General features: G+C 42.0%; 1 protein-coding gene across 1 annotated transcript in view; it reads right to left on the bottom strand.

Annotated features, from left to right (window-relative positions):
* The window catches only part of map3k22 (mitogen-activated protein kinase kinase kinase 22), a 42,741-nt gene that overhangs the window by 8,775 nt on the left and 21,264 nt on the right, over positions 1 to 12,702 (bottom strand). The window contains exons 8-11 of the mRNA XM_080050041.1: positions 12,428 to 12,542; positions 11,065 to 11,186; positions 9,885 to 9,958; positions 8,752 to 8,813 (exon numbers count right to left, since the gene is read on the bottom strand). Coding sequence (XP_079906167.1) covers positions 8,752 to 8,813; positions 9,885 to 9,958; positions 11,065 to 11,186; positions 12,428 to 12,542 — 373 coding nt within the window. The remainder of the gene's footprint in view (positions 1 to 8,751; positions 8,814 to 9,884; positions 9,959 to 11,064; positions 11,187 to 12,427; positions 12,543 to 12,702) is intronic.

Here is a 12,702-nt window from a genome sequence, read left to right as displayed (position 1 = left end):
TTTAGATAGCTATGATACTACTAAATATAAATGTTTGTCTCATGATCGATGATGCAGGTTTGACACACACACATTATAGGGGCAATGGAGTTCCGCATTTCAACTGATCACATCTGAATCTACATTGCTGTAGCTCATCTCGGCATGTCAAATCAAAGTCAAACTCTGAAACATCGGAATGGAAGACTTTCCACACAGCGAACAGAGCTGTTGTATTGCCTCACCACTGCCAAGAGAGAAACAGCTCATGTGTACTAGCTTAGCCTTAGCTCTGAACCCAGTGGAGCAGTAACTAAAGGCAGGTGGGGAGCACTGCTGACGCAGGCGAGCGTTGACACTCACTGTCTCACACACACACACACACACACACACACACACACACACACACACACACACGCACACACACACACACACACACGCACACACACACACACACACACACACAGCATGGAGATCAGCGGAGCCACTCGCAATTGAAAGCAGCTGTTCTGTCAGATGACTGCCTCCCCTCGCGCTGTTTTTGTGGCCGTATCCCGTGGAGATGGGAGTTATTTTTTGTATTTGGCAGCACGGGACGAGGAGGAAAAATCTACTCACAGGGAATGGTAAACAAATACTGTAGCCCTCAGCAGGAAGGGCCACACAGCTTTACATCTGGGAGGGGTGTGTGTGTGTGTGTGACTGTGTGTGTGTGTGTGAGAGTGTGTGTGTGTGTGTGAGTGAGTGAGTGAGTGAGTGAGTGAGTGAGTGAGTGAGTGAGTGAGTGAGTGAGTGAGTGAGTGAGTGAGTGAGTGAGTGAGTGAGTGAGTGTGCGTGGTATGGAAGAGTTTATTAGACTTTAATATCTGTGAAAGCAAAACAGTTTTGTAAAAGCACAGAAGACAATTGACAAGTGTGTATCATGATTCACACGTATTTCACTATCCACAAACCTGTAATTTTTGACATGCAAATATGTAGAACTTACTCTGAAAATACAAAGTCATATTTACGCATTTACGGATCTGTTTCTGCTTGTGAAAAGGGGTTTGCATATTTGTGGATTGCCTCCTGTGAGTTTGTGAGCCACATTACATTTTTACATAATTTTGTCCAACTTCTACCACCGAGATCTGTAGAACAAGCCTTACAAATGTGAAGTGCAATAATTTGTATGTGTGTAATTGTGTTTTGTAAAGTTATATCCACACAAAGAAAAAGTGATTTGCAAATATGTAGAATTTAGTCTGTAAATGTGTATTTTAATTTTGCATAATTGTTTTATTTTTTTTTAATGCAAATAGTTTCACCACAAAAAAAGACATGTCAACTCTTATTTACACATTTACAGAACCATTTCTACATGTGAAACTGGCTCTGCGCATTTGTGGATCGCTTCCTGTGCGCTCACGGAATATTGTCCCATTCGTGCCGCAGAGATCTGCAAAAATGAGACCTGTAAAATGAGGTCTGTATTTTTTAATTCTGTATCTTTAGGTGCAGTTAGACAGGTCCACCAGCAGATGGCGAACTCGCGGCGCAGCCTTTATATACTATTTATGGGCGAACCACATGGCCCCCTTGACCAATCAAAGGAGCTTGTTTAGGGGCGGCCACCTCATTGGTTCATTTGGAGGCCTGTCACACGAACAGAGGAGGGGAAAAAAGATGTCCACAGCTCAAGCTCATTCTCGAGTTCGTCGGACATTGTTCCTCGTGAATGAGCAGGAAAGCAGCTGGCTGCAGACTAGCGGAGCTGAGTATCGGTGATAAGAGAGGTATGTTGTTATGCTGACCCACCATTATACTATCATACAGTAGTTTGTGCGCTGGTCACCTGCGAGGGTAATCAGCATTTCTTGCTAGGCTATTTAGCGAGCTAGCTGATATGTTACACTAAGCATGATTATTTGAGTTTGTCGCCGTCATTTTTAGCACACAGACATGCCGCGACCCGCGACAGGCAAAGCTTCTCCCTTTCATATAATATTTCAATTGTAATACAACAATATGCCAACTAATTATAGATGGTCATTTAAATGCAGGCTATACATGTGTGGGGCAGTTACCTCTAAAAAAACGTTTTACTCTTAGTAATGTGTGTGTTGGTCACCTGTGTATCTAGTAACTGGTGTTACAGGGTTAAAGTGATAGTATTGTGAGCTTGGTGTAGTTAAAGAATTGCAGTAACATTGCCAAAGTATTGTGATCAGATGAGTTTCATAATTATGCACTTCAGGGGAAAAAAAACATGATTAGCGTCACCTTGTTTATTTTTATAGTTTGCAAAGTAACACAAGCTGTCAAAGAAAGGTACTACAAGCCTCCCCTGACTGTTATGGTGCTTTCAGCTGGACATGCTTTTACATACAATAATGCTAAGAAGAATACCAGGAGCCAGTACTGTAATGAGATTTTAATTAAAACATGCATACTCATATGACACATGGTTGTGTAACCTATAATGTTATGGACATTATTGTAACAGAATGTATCTTTCCCCATTTAGGAAATGCTGCTGAATCGTTTTCTGGACTGGCTGCACTACAGACCATCAAGCTCTGGACCTGGACCATCTCCAGTTCATACTGTCACGGGACCAAACCAACCTCAGATCCCTCAAGCACATGCAAAGCACTGGCTATGTTAAGGGTCATCTTTTTCATATCCCTGTTAAAAAGACCTTATAGAAATCACAAGCAAGGACTAATGACAGTGCACTAACCTAATGCTGATTAATTGGTTATCCATGAACATTTTGACTTTGTCTATTTTATGTAAGTTGGAAAATTACAGAACTAAACATGTGAATGTATTTGTGAACTCATAACTTTGTTTTACTACTCCTCAGTTGTAGTTTTCTAGAGTTATCCAACCCCACTGTCATCATGCAGTTTTATAAACGATTACTACATTCTCTGTAACTCCTATGATGACCGGGCAAGCGTAGGTTTCATGTTTGCATGTGGATGAAATGGGATGTTGCCTTTGAACCACCTCCACTCACGTCAGCCATGGGAATCTCCCATCCAATTCAGAATTTGACAAGCTATTCTCAGCTGCTCTTGGGACAGTGGAAGTGAAGACGACTAAAGAACAACACTAACAATTATCAAAGCACTGGAAACAGATCATTTAGTTACTGCATGCTAAAGTAGATAGATGTTCTGCTAGTTTGAAAATATGGTAGAACAAAAGTTACTTGCTCTGACATGGCATTGTTAATGGGTGAAACTATTATATTGCACACTTGTATTTTATTTGTTCTAGGTGCTAATTCTTTTTTGCTGCTGGGCCCGTTTCACAGTGTTACATTGCTTTGTGGTGTACTCCTGCCTGCTTGTTTATTTGATGTATTTCTTTACTTTTTATCCATTTCTATGGACCTATTTGTGAACCAAAAATAAAGATTGATTGATTGATATCACTTGAATGGTCACATACAGTTTGTTGCTAGGTTTTCACTTTGTCAATGGGTCAGACCACATATCAGTACAATCTGTGTGCTCAAATAATAATTGTGTTTTTTATATCCTATACATCCCTAGAATGTATTGATGTGATAGACCTTTTATATTGGTAGCTTTTCAGTGGTTATCCCCGCTTACAGCAAAAGTATGGGCTACAGTAATTAAAAGTGAGACACTGAAGGGGAATAGGATTATATGTTCATCTAAAAGATATCAAGAAACTTTTTCAGTTGATTACTTACATTAAATAAACATTTTATGTATTACAATGTTCTCAGAAATGTAATATGACAACTTCATCTATGAATGATGAATTTATTTATATATTGTGTAATTTAAAATCTTCATGTCCAAGTCCATCCCAGATATTCTCCATAATGGTCTGAAGTGCACCAAAATGTGCAAGATGCAAACATGTGACAACCAACTCAGTGAGAAAGAGTCTGCTGCACAAATGAACCACAGAATTGGATGAAGATGCTGATTTGTGTGCAAGCATAAGGAGTACATTACATACCAGGTTGACACATTTTGAATGCTGCTGTGCATGTTCATTTATGCAAGTAAAACATATTTTGACTGAAATATGAGCCAGTTTTGTAAATATTACATAGTATAATTCTGTTGTACATGTTTTACTTGTTATACTATAAAGGCCGAATTCCACCGGCTGCATCTCCGGTCCTTCTCCGCTCCAGCACGGCAGAAACAAAAATAGAATTAAGAGCAGTCAGTGGGTGAGTTTCCACCACGGCCGCTGCGCCGTCTCTCTGCTCCGCTGCTGCTCCAGCTCTCCGGTGAAATACGCAGTGCTTCTATTTCTGCCGGATGCCTGAGCTCACCGCATCAATTTAGCACAGAACACATCGAGATAGACAGGAACACAAGCGCCGACAAAACAATAAAACCTCCGGTTAATTTTCAAAATAAGACACTCGGTGTTCACTGCAGGTGACATTCTCAAAACAGAGACACATACAAGCATGTCCACTGTTCTTTTACTCGTTCGGATGGGAATAATAACCTTCCGTGCGTTCGTTGTTGTGTAAATACCATATAGGAGAATCATATTATCAAGAGCGATCGCCCGTCACTTTTATTACCGCGGGAACTTCTCGTTCTCGCGACTCCAGCTGTTCAGCGGAGCTGGCCGTGCCTGCTTTGAAAACGGAGCCGGTGGGTATTGCCGGACGTGAGCGCACGGAGCAAAACCGTTGGACACCGCACCCGCAGCCAGTGGAATTCCGGGGTCAGTCAGTTGCCCTGACACAAGCAAGATATCAGATTGAATGAAGGAAAGAGGATCTCCACGGTAAACATTTTCCCGGTTATCTCAACAGTAGCTTTTTTACTTCTATACCAAAAATATCAACTTCTAAAACACTTCAATAAACTAAACTTTCCATAATCATTTTATTTTTGAGGTTATTACAGCATGTGTTCACATGTTGTTCATTGCCTGATTTATGAGATATTTGAAAAGGTATTTTTAAGACGGTATTTATTTAATTTAATTGAAGGCTTTATCCATACTGGCTTCATCCAAAATAAATATTTTGGTTTGATTTTGTTTTTTCAAATGTACGCATAAGTCATATTGCCCAACTGCAAATATTTCTGAGAACATTGTAATACATAAAATGTTTATTTAATGTAAGTAATCAACTGAAAAAGTTTCTTGATATCTTTTAGATGAACATATAATCCTATTCCCCTTCAGTGTCTCACTTTTAATTACTGTAGCCCATACTTTTGCTGTAAGCGGGGATAACCACTGAAAAGCTACCAATATAAAAGGTCTATCACATCAATACATTCTAGGGATGTATAGGATATAAAAAACACAATTATTATTTGAGCACACAGATAGTACTGATATGTGGTCTGACCCATTGACAAAGTGAAAACCTAGCAACAAACTGTATGTGACCATTCAAGTGATATCAATCAATCAATCTTTATTTTTGGTTCACAAATAGGTCCATAGAAATGGATAAAAAGTAAAGAAATACATCAAATAAACAAGCAGGCAGGAGTACACCACAAAGCAATGTAACACTGTGAAACGGGCCCAGCAGCAAAAAAGAATTAGCACCTAGAACAAATAAAGTTTCACCCATTAACAATGCCATGTCAGAGCAAGTAACTTTTGTTCTACCATATTTTCAAACTAGCAGAACATCAATGATCTGTTTCCAGTGCTTTGATAATTGTTAGTGTTGTTCTTTAGTCGTCTTCACTTCCACTGTCCCAAGAGCAGCTGAGAATAGCTTGTCAAATTCTGAATTGGATGGGAGATTCCCATGGCTGACGTGAGTGGAGGTGGTTCAAAGGCAACATCCCATTTCATCCACATGCAAACATGAAACCTACGCTTGCCCGGTCATCATAGGAGTTACAGAGAATGTAGTAATCGTTTATAAAACTGCATGATGACAGTGGGGTTGGATAACTCTAGAAAACTACAACTGAGGAGTAGTAAAACAAAGTTATGAGTTCACAAATACATTCACATGTTTAGTTCTGTAATTTTCCAACTTACATAAAATAGACAAAGTCAAAATGTTCATGGATAACCAATTAATCAGCATTAGGTTAGTGCACTGTCATTAGTCCTTGCTTGTGATTTCTATAAGGTCTTTTTAACAGGGATATGAAAAAGATGACCCTTAACATAGCCAGTGCTTTGCATGTGCTTGAGGGATCTGAGGTTGGTTTGGTCCCGTGACAGTATGAACTGGAGATGGTCCAGGTCCAGAGCTTGATGGTCTGTAGTGCAGCCAGTCCAGAAAACGATTCAGCAGCATTTCCTAAATGGGGAAAGATACATTCTGTTACAATAATGTCCATAACATTATAGGTTACACAACCATGTGTCATATGAGTATGCATGTTTTAATTAAAATCTCATTACAGTACTGGCTCCTGCTATTCTTCTTAGCATTATTGTATGTAAAAGCATGTCCAGCTGAAAGCACCATAACAGTCAGGGGAGGCTTGTAGTACCTTTCTTTGACAGCTTGTGTTACTTTGCAAACTATAAAAATAAACAAGGTGACGCTAATCATGTTTTTTTTCCCTGAAGTGCATAATTATGAAACTCATCTGATCACAATACTTTGGCAATGTTACTGCAATTCTTTAACTACACCAAGCTCACAATACTATCACTTTAACCCTGTAACACCAGTTACTAGATACACAGGTGACCAACACACACATTACTAAGAGTAAAACGTTTTTTTAGAGGTAACTGCCCCACACATGTATAGCCTGCATTTAAATGACCATCTATAATTAGTTGGCATATTGTTGTATTACAATTGAAATATTATATGAAAGGGAGAAGCTTTGCCTGCCGCGGGTCGCGGCATGTCTGTGTGCTAAAAATGACGGCGACAAACTCAAATAATCATGCTTAGTGTAACATATCAGCTAGCTCGCTAAATAGCCTAGCAAGAAATGCTGATTACCCTCGCAGGTGACCAGCGCACAAACTACTGTATGATAGTATAATGGTGGGTCAGCATAACAACATACCTCTCTTATCACCGATACTCAGCTCCGCTAGTCTGCAGCCAGCTGCTTTCCTGCTCATTCACGAGGAACAATGTCCGACGAACTCGAGAATGAGCTTGAGCTGTGGACATCTTTTTTCCCCTCCTCTGTTCGTGTGACAGGCCTCCAAATGAACCAATGAGGTGGCCGCCCCTAAACAAGCTCCTTTGATTGGTCAAGGGGGCCATGTGGTTCGCCCATAAATAGTATATAAAGGCTGCGCCGCGAGTTCGCCATCTGCTGGTGGACCTGTCTAACTGCACCTAAAGATACAGAATTAAAAAATACAGACCTCATTTTACAGGTCTCATTTTTGCAGATCTCTGCGGCACGAATGGGACAATATTCCGTGAGTGCACAGGAAGCGATCCACAAATGCGCAGAGCCAGTTTCACATGTAGAAATGGTTCTGTAAATGTGTAAATAAGAGTTGACATGTCTTTTTTTGTGGTGAAACTATTTGCATTAAAAAAAAATAAAACAATTATGCAAAATTAAAATACACATTTACAGACTAAATTCTACATATTTGCAAATCACTTTTTCTTTGTGTGGATATAACTTTACAAAACACAATTACACACATACAAATTATTGCACTTCACATTTGTAAGGCTTGTTCTACAGATCTCGGTGGTAGAAGTTGGACAAAATTATGTAAAAATGTAATGTGGCTCACAAACTCACAGGAGGCAATCCACAAATATGCAAACCCCTTTTCACAAGCAGAAACAGATCCGTAAATGCGTAAATATGACTTTGTATTTTCAGAGTAAGTTCTACATATTTGCATGTCAAAAATTACAGGTTTGTGGATAGTGAAATACGTGTGAATCATGATACACACTTGTCAATTGTCTTCTGTGCTTTTACAAAACTGTTTTGCTTTCACAGATATTAAAGTCTAATAAACTCTTCCATACGTGTGGAGGCACGTGCATGCATGTGTGCCCAAGTGAGTCTTCAAGTGCTGCCGCGGCTATTATGAAGCTCCCATACTCCCAGCCCTGTGTACACAGTGTACGGCTCTCCTTTTTTTTTTTTTTTTTACAGCGCGGGGGTGGTGCAGGAGAGAAGAGAAATGACCAGATTGGGAGAGCTGCTGCTGCTGCTGGGGTTCCTCTGTTAGCGAGGATTAGCCTAGCGCTATCTGTCATCCTAGTCTTTTTGATCTGTGTTCTGAAGGGGACAGACAGCGAGCCAAGGGACAAGGAGTGAATGAGGAAAGGAGGGAGAGAGGGGGGGGGTGTCAAGAGAAGCAAGGGAAGTGATCATGAAAAGACAGAAAAGTCTACTAAGAACTGGAGTTTGAAAAAAGAGGGGGGGGGGGGCAACGACAGGAAGATGGGACGAGAGAGACAAAAGAGAACAGGAGATGGACAAAGGCGACATAAAGGGGAGTGTGTGTGTGGAAGACAAAGCAGGAAGAGTTGTGATGCTAACACCCTTCATCATCTCCTGAGACCTAAGAAATATAAGCAAGATATCAAATGACTTCACAACAACCCCTTCCTCATTTGAGGTACTTACTCCTAGATAAAAACATAAAATACTATCTTATCCCTCCCCAGTAGTAATCTCAAGTGGGTATTTTTCAACAGGGCGAATTGTAAATTTTGGTAATCAGGAGCACTAGTTCTTCAAAACCTTCTAATAAAAGATAGAAGCTTAGCTCTCCTTATCTTTCTGTAGTGTTTGATTCGAGACTTAACAGCAAAGAAGCAGAATATTTCTCCTCTCTTACCTTTGTATTCATAGTTGAGGTTCAGGTAATTATTGTCACGGTTGTTCTGCGAGTAAGGAGGACTGCAATGACAAGAGGACGGGGTGGGGTGAGGGAAAAAAGTTGAAAAAGGCTTTTTCCCGTTTCGCTCAGTTATTTCGCCCTTATCTTCAAAACAAGATGGTCTAAAAACTTCAGAATGGCCGCCACTGTAAAGCAGCATGAAATCCCTCCACTCAAAACTTCTTTATTTTGAGTCACTATTGATATTAAACGACAATGTGCTGAATTAAGAGAAAAAGATACTGAGAACCCTTTCTGCGTTAACAGGGAGAAAGTGAAAGTAGAGTTTGTGGTTCTTAATGGCTGAGCTGGCAAGAGAATCAAACAATCTATCATTAAAACGTGCCGATGTACAACCAGCCCCCCCCCCCCCCCGTGTCTGTGGCCAGCCCTTCCCCGAACGACCTGACAGAGAGTGACGTCTCTGGCTGACCGCAGGGCGGCGCGGGGCCACGAGACCCTGGATAAGGGGCACGCATGCCCGCTCCAAGGGAAAAGTTCCATGCACTCGTTTCCTGCCATTGTTCTGCAGCCTGGAGCCCAGATAAGCCTCTCGCAGGTAGAGCCGTTTCCGTCCTGCGCTTGCGCTCTCTCTCTCTCTCACTCACTCACTTTTTTCTTTTTCTCTTTTATTCAAATTCAGTCTTTTCACTCTCCAACCCCTCCCACTCCCTTCCTCCATTCCACTCTTTCACCACTTTCCATTTTCTGGCTTTAAATTCTCCCCATCTCATCCATCACGTTTCTTGCTCCCACTACTCTCTCTCTCTCTCTCTCTCTCTCTCTATCTATAACTGAGGAATCCAGGTGTCCAGATAAGAGCCTCGTCTCCATGGCTACAGCTAGCGGTCCTTATTCTTTTTTTCCACATAGGCAGCACAGACAGGGTCGGGGGGCGCTGGAATTTAACACTGTTTAAAAAAAGAATTCACTTCAAGTGCAACTCACAAGATGGCATCCAAGTGTGTTTTCAACAAAGAAAAATGGGAAGCGAACAACGTGTCATATCTCTGCAAATGTCTGCTATTCTAATGTGCACATAAATCATACACAGACGGGGGTCATGAATCACACACAGCACAATTGCTTACCTGTCCAGCGCTTGATCGATTGATTGACAGCTGCTCGACAGTGAGTTGTCCGCGCTCCCAAAGGGATCCATCATCTGAAAGATATAAAAACACAGGAGGGTTGGGGTCACAAATCATGCCATAATGTTTGAGAAGAGTGTGTATAACTGCAGCGCAATACAAAAAATGGGAAGGGGCATGCATAAGCACTGCTTGTCTTAGATATGGTCTTTTAAAACGCTGCAACTCCAGGAACCACTGTCCTGTATGCTCCCTGTTAAGTTTTTTTTGAAGGAAGCGCTGTGCATAATAATAATAGATAAGGAACATTTTAATATAGTTTGGGTTAAAAAAAAACTCTAACCTTATTTTTTAAACACAACTCAAAAGAAACAAATCTTTTAAAAAGAGCCAAATTAGAGGGTTCTGAAGTTGTTAGCCATTCCGCTGTATTAACCCAGACTGTTACAGATTCAGCATGTTGATACTGAAAGACGTCTGGACTAAAAAAGAAAAACCGTTTCAGTTAAAAAATTCTCTCTTGGCCAAAGATGTTTAAAAATTAACATCTATTTTCTGTTTTTGTTTTCTGGCAAGTAGCCAAGACACAAAGCACAACTCTCTTGAGATGTCCCAGTTGAAAATAAAGGACAAGGTAGAAAGTCACAACAAAGCACAGCGCAATTCCCTCAAATGAGAGTCCAACAGAGGCAGAGAGGGCCCACCTCTGTCGTGTTCATAATTGAAGAAACACACACCTCAAAAGGGAATTTTTCTTTTTATACTTGGCTTACTAGCCAAAGAGCAAAGGTTATGAAGATTATGAAGTATTTTGAATGGGACAGCAAAAGTTATAGCATGTTTATAGAACTAGCAAAGTGTGGGTAGTTTAGCAAATTCCCATTCAGTGTATGAAGCAAGACCATCACCATTTAGCATTGAATTTTACATTAAAAGGTGGAGTCAGCGAGTGTGGAGAACGCTTGTTGTCAAAATCAGTGAATATAACGGGCATGTTGGTAGCTACAGTGGGCCGCTTTGTTTTGTTTTAATAGCAGTTTACAGAGCCTAGGTTGTGTATTACCAGGTAGTGGATTGTGAGGACATACTCGCTGATTTTGATAATAATTTTAATTTTTTTAATTAGGCTTTTTTAATTGTCCTACTACGCAGTCTGTTTTTCCTCTGGAGAGAATCTTACAGTCTCGGGGATGAACTCGCCCTCACTGTGGATGCTGGTGTAGGAGCCTTGGCGTGCGATCTGCTGCTGCTCTTCTGGAACGCTGCCGGGCGGCGGGGACGTCCGACCTGTGTGCAGTGAGCCTGTAGGGGCCGTTTGGGGAGAGGTGGAGCGGTGGAGAGGGGTAAGAACAAAAGAGAGAGAGAGGGAAAGATGATGAAGAGATGAAAGCGAGGGAGGAGGGCAGAGGGGAGAAAAACAGCGCCACGGTGTTATTCACTGGGTACGGGTTCAACAGTGCCAGCAGCGCTCACGAGAAATGATTTAATAAACCATACAGCGGCCACCTCTGACCTCAATTACTGTGACAAACGCTTTCCCCCGGGCTGGCTGGCTGGCTGGCTGAGCTGCAGCTAGAGACCGGGCACTTGTCCTTGACACAGTAAGAGGACCGACTGAGAGTGTGACTGTCGGGAATACTGGAACAAAGTGCACATGGGGCTGATAGGTGCAAAGCTGTAAAGTAGTGCTCCAAATATCGGGAGTTTCTTGACAGTTCAGTTTTTCTGCCTCTTTCCGCTTCTCCATCCTCCGCCCTCTGCCACTGTATGTCACTGAATCAACCAGGGTGCACATCACAGCTTCACTCAACCATCCACTGTGACCACTCTCCTGTCACCGCTCATCTGCTACCGCTCCCTTTCAAACTTGTATCCACCAGCCAGCCAGCCAGCCAGCCAGCCTCGCTGACTTGTGGGCGAAGGAGGGAGGAGAGGGGGGGTGAAGAGAGAGCGGGTAATTGTACACAATTTATATGACTCCTTATGGTGACAGCTCCAATGTAACTGATGCAACGAGAGAGAGAGAGATGGCCGCCAACAACAATCATAAAAGCGTTTTTTTTAGCTGCTACAGTACATGGGAAATGCAAATGTGACATGTGCGTCTGAGGGGCTGAGATAGGACTGAAACGTTGACCTTTCTGGATACACCTGATATAAGGTGGAACGAAAAGACTACAGAGGGGAGACAGGGGGGGAGAGAGAGAGCTCAGTATTTCTTCACGCTGTGTTAGCGTACAGGCCAGGAGGGACAACACTACAGGACCGGAGTGTCACCGTGTTATCTAGCAGCCGAGTGTGACAAGATAAGAAAAATGGCCCTTTGTCTGTCTTGAAGGAAACGTTTGGCTTATTGGCTTTGTGGCCAAGTGTCAGATGAGAAGACGGATACCACTTTCACATCTGTTCAAATGTACACCACATAAGGCCACAGTTTGTCATCGGCAGGTTTAAGTTTTGCCTCCTCTCATGACATAAAGATGGGGACAAATTACCTAATTAATAACTCCTGAATGAACCTGCAACTGCGTCAATCTTCTCACCTGTAGAGTGTTTGCGCACCCTCTCCGAGCCCTTGAGCAGGGAGCCCTTCAGGTCACCCAGCGACCGCGACGACCTCATCTCGCTCTGTTTGTCCCTGCTGTTCACCTGTAGGTACTGTGAAGACAAACAGATGCACAGGAAATGAAGATAAGAGAACTTGATCGTGGGGTAAGCAAGGACTAGCATTACATCATTGAGAAGTTACATCATATCAGCGGGGGAGAGGGGGAGGGGGGGAGTCCCTTTAGGTTGCAGAGTTCAGCAATCAGTAGTG

This window comes from Ammodytes marinus, assembly GCF_949987685.1.
Source record: "Ammodytes marinus genome assembly, chromosome: 21".
Classification (NCBI taxonomy): domain Eukaryota; kingdom Metazoa; phylum Chordata; class Actinopteri; order Uranoscopiformes; family Ammodytidae; genus Ammodytes; species Ammodytes marinus.
The sequence above is the reverse complement of the archived record's forward strand: the minus strand, read 5'-3'. Positions and strand labels throughout refer to the sequence as shown.